The following is a 3,676-nucleotide window of genomic DNA, read 5'->3' as shown; positions in this document are numbered from 1 at the left end:
GGGGGGCGCAGATGGTAAGGGGGAGAAACAAGAGATTGAGAACACAGGAAAGAGAGCGAGGACCTCAACTCAGGGAAAGAAGACGAGGGGAAGAGGGGACGAGGATTGGGGGTGGGGGGGAGGGGAAGGGGGCAAGGTACGAGTAAGATGGGGGGGGGGGTTGGGGGGCGGGGAAGGGAGGGGAAAGGAGAACCAAGGAGACAAGGGAAAGGGGGGAGAGAAGAGACACCCGAGAGAAGGAGAAAGGACAAAAAGAAGGTCAGGACCCAGGATTGTTGCTGTGAAGGGAAGATAATAAAGGACACCAGGAAGTGCTCAAGCTCCAACCTTCATCTCGATTGAGGTTAGAGGGATGGTTATTGATTTCAATGGCCTCTTTGAGCTTGCGCTTGAAGAAATTGTCCTCTCTGTACACGATTTGGGTATCCTCTAAGCATATGTGATGCTTGGTCGAGGAAGAATGCTCAGCAAGAGCTGACTTAAGAATTCGTTCATGTTTGATGTCAACGGCATGCTCTTTGATTCTAGTGTTGAAAGAGTGGCTAGTTTCTCCAATGTAAGGGGTTCCACAAGAACACAGGACTTTGTAGACCCCAGCCTCAGTAAGGACGTCTCTGTGGTCCTTAGCGGGAGGGATGCAGTTTCTCAGAGTGGATATGGGCTTGAATGCCACTTTGATGCCCTTTTTGTTAAGAAGTTTAGAGATCTTGTGGGAGATCCCAGCAACATAGGGGATGGCAAAAAATAGGGAGGTCTCAGGGATAGAGGGAGAGATGTTGGGTGGCGAAAAATGGAGAGATTTGACCAAGTGGAAGGCTTTAGTGATTTGTCTGCTCGAATATCCATTCCACTTGAAAACTTGACGGAGATGTTGAAGTTCTTGGTCAAGGTTATCACTGTCACAGATCCTATGCGCTCTCAGGGCCAAGGTTTTAAGGATACCAAGCTTTTGCTTGGGGTGGTGGTGCGAGGAAGCATTAAGATAAAGGTCAGTGTGGGTGGCTTTGCGAAACACTCGCCGACCAAGCGACCCGTCAGGTTTTTTTGTGATTAAAACATCCAAGAAAGGCAAGCAGTTGTTAGATTCGATCTCCTTGGTGAAAGAAATGGAAGGGACTAAATTGTTGAGGTGTGCATGAAACTCTTCCAACTTTTCAAGATCGTGTGGCCAGCATATGTTGGTGTCATCTACATACCGTTTCCACCACTTGGACTTGAGGGGAAAAGAGTGTAATGCACTCTCCTCAAAGGCTTCCATGTAGATGTTCGCGATAACAGGGGAGAGTGGTGAACCCATTGCCACACCATCCACTTGTGCATAAATGACACCAAGGAAGGAGAAGAAAGTGGATCGTAAGCACAACTCAACCAGAGAGGCCACCTCACCATTCACCTTGCGCTTGACAATCTCTATGGATTCAGGGATGGGGACCTTGGTGAAGAGGGAGACGACGTCAAAGCTAACCAAGATGTCATTATTATCACATCTAGCATCCTTAATGAATTGGACAAAATGGTTGGAGTCTTTGACAAAGGAATCAGAGTTTCCAATGAGTGTGGCGAGCAATTTGGCGAGATAGGCAGCTAACTTGTAGGTCGGGGAACCAATAGTATCTACTACAGGTCTCAACAGAATGTTAGCTTCGTGGATTTTAGGAACCCCATAAATTCGGGGGGTAAGCTCCTTGGAGGGAAGAAGATGGATTTTAGTGCCATCATCAAGAGAGGAATTGCTGATAGCTTTTTTGACATTCTTAATGATTTTGGTGCAAGGGTTGTAGGGGACAACCCTATAGCTGCTGGTGTCTGACAGAAGGTCGAGCATCTTAGAAGTGTAGTTAGGTTTGTTCATAATCACTGTGGCATTTCCTTTATCAGCCTTGGAGATAACCAAATCATGGTTGTAGAGAAGTTTTTTGAAAGCTTTAATCTCCGATGTGGGGATGTTACACTTAGGAGGCTTAGCCTTCCGGAGAGCCACAGCACAATCCTGTCTCACTTCATCCGCAATGTTGGTAGGGAGAGAGCGAAGAGTAGCCTCAATGTCAGCAAGAAATTTAACATGGGGGATGGCTTGTGGAGAAAGGGAAAAATTAAGGCCACGCTTAAGAAAGTTAAAAGAGAGAGGGTCAATGGTGGCACTAGATAAGTTGACTACTAATTTTGCCTCTCAATCTTTAATTAAATTGGCCATGCGAGCAGGAGGGGGACAAGCCAAGGTTCTCCCAATGGGTGAGGAAAGAAGGTGGAGACAAGGGGAATGAGACAGAGAAGGCAAGGTCGAAGTTGAGCAAGAGGGGGGAAGGTGCCTGAGCCGAGGGGAATGAGGCAAAAGGAGTGGGTTGGTACTCCCGCTGGGGGTCACGCTATTGGTGGGAGGTGGTAGGTTAGGCATGCAAGTCAATGAGTAGCTAACTGAGCTATCCAAACCACCATTAATGAGGGGCAGGACAACATGGTTAGAGACAGGAAAAAGGGCGGCGCTAGAAGATGAACAAAATGCAGACTCATAATGAGAAAAGCCATCAACCAAGGAAGGAAGAGATTTCGTACCTGGCAGAGAGTGGTATCCATTGAGACTAGACCGTTGCTGTTCCACCGCGGGGGGTAGGTCACCAGGGAGATCCAAACGCCAATGGGCCCTAGCCACTGGATTAGAAGACACCGTGTGGAGGGCAGAAGTAGGTTGGGGAGCCCTGGAAACTGCGTGGAGGGCAGGCGCAGGCGAAGAAACAATACTAGAAGCCGAGTGGATGGCGGGAGCAGGTGGAGAGGAGGGAAAAAGAGAACAAGGGGAGGTCTACGCGGAGGTGCTGGCGGAATGAACATGGACTGGAGAGTGGATGGGAGCGAGCGAGCAGGGAGCACTGACTGCAGAGGCAGCATGAGGAGGAATAAAAGGCTGGGCAACCTGCATAATGCTAAGCCTCCTGGTCTGATGCGTAGGGTGGCTACCACGGTGATCAATGACTGCAGAGGCATCAGAAAGTGGCAAGCACGGCTGGGCATCCTCCATGCTACAATGCCCACATGTTTGACGTGTAGGGTGGCTCATATGAGACTGGGGATGAAGAGCACCCAATTCCAAGGACCAAGCATGAGCGGCCGACTGGTGGAGAGCAACAGACAACAACTGCATGCGCATCAAAGCATCAAATTTATGCCTCTTCCTTCTAACAACATCTTCTTTATGTCCCAGAGCTTTGGCGAACGAGGTGAGGTCCAATCGAGCCCAAAGGTCTGGTCTTAAGGTGGCCGCAAGCTCTAAGTGAAGAGACAACAACTTAGTGTTCAACAAATTGATCGCTCTCCTGGTGGATTTGATAACAGACCTAAGGAGGGATAGAGAAGCTTGCACAAAGATATGTTTGGTATGAGCATTCCAAAGGTGGTGGGAGATCTTGACAAATGTGGGAACAAGCTAGAAGTCACGACATCTTTTTGGGAATGCTAAATCTGCAATCTTCTTAGCCAATCTGGTTCTTAAATTCTCTAATTGTTTAGATTTAAACGACAACTCCCTCCCATGAAGGGTATCAATCAGATCTATGAGATTTCCACAATCCATGCATAAGAGTTCTAGTTTCTAGGTTAGATTGTGTGCACTTTTTTTAATCATCAACATTTCAGATCATACTACATGATCCATCATCAGGATGCTAGAGAACATGAAGAA

General features: G+C 47.9%; 1 protein-coding gene across 1 annotated transcript; it reads right to left on the bottom strand.

The window, feature by feature from the left end:
• Window positions 1–259: 259 nt before the first annotated feature.
• Window positions 260–2,574, bottom strand: LOC149554773 (uncharacterized). The gene is made up of 2 exons (XM_089829020.1): window positions 2,554–2,574; window positions 260–2,104 (listed from the first exon to the last, which is right to left on the bottom strand). The coding sequence occupies exons 1-2, from the start codon at window positions 2,572–2,574 to the stop codon at window positions 260–262; spliced, it is 1,866 nt and encodes a 621-aa protein (XP_089685146.1).
• Between the last annotated feature and the right edge of the window lie 1,102 nt (window positions 2,575–3,676).

The sequence above is a fragment of the Cupressus sempervirens genome, chromosome 5 (genome assembly GCF_028749045.1).
Source record: "Cupressus sempervirens isolate cs-2001-9-10 chromosome 5, ASM2874904v1, whole genome shotgun sequence".
Lineage (NCBI taxonomy): Eukaryota > Viridiplantae > Streptophyta > Pinopsida > Cupressales > Cupressaceae > Cupressus > Cupressus sempervirens.
The sequence above is the reverse complement of the archived record's forward strand: the minus strand, read 5'-3'. Positions and strand labels throughout refer to the sequence as shown.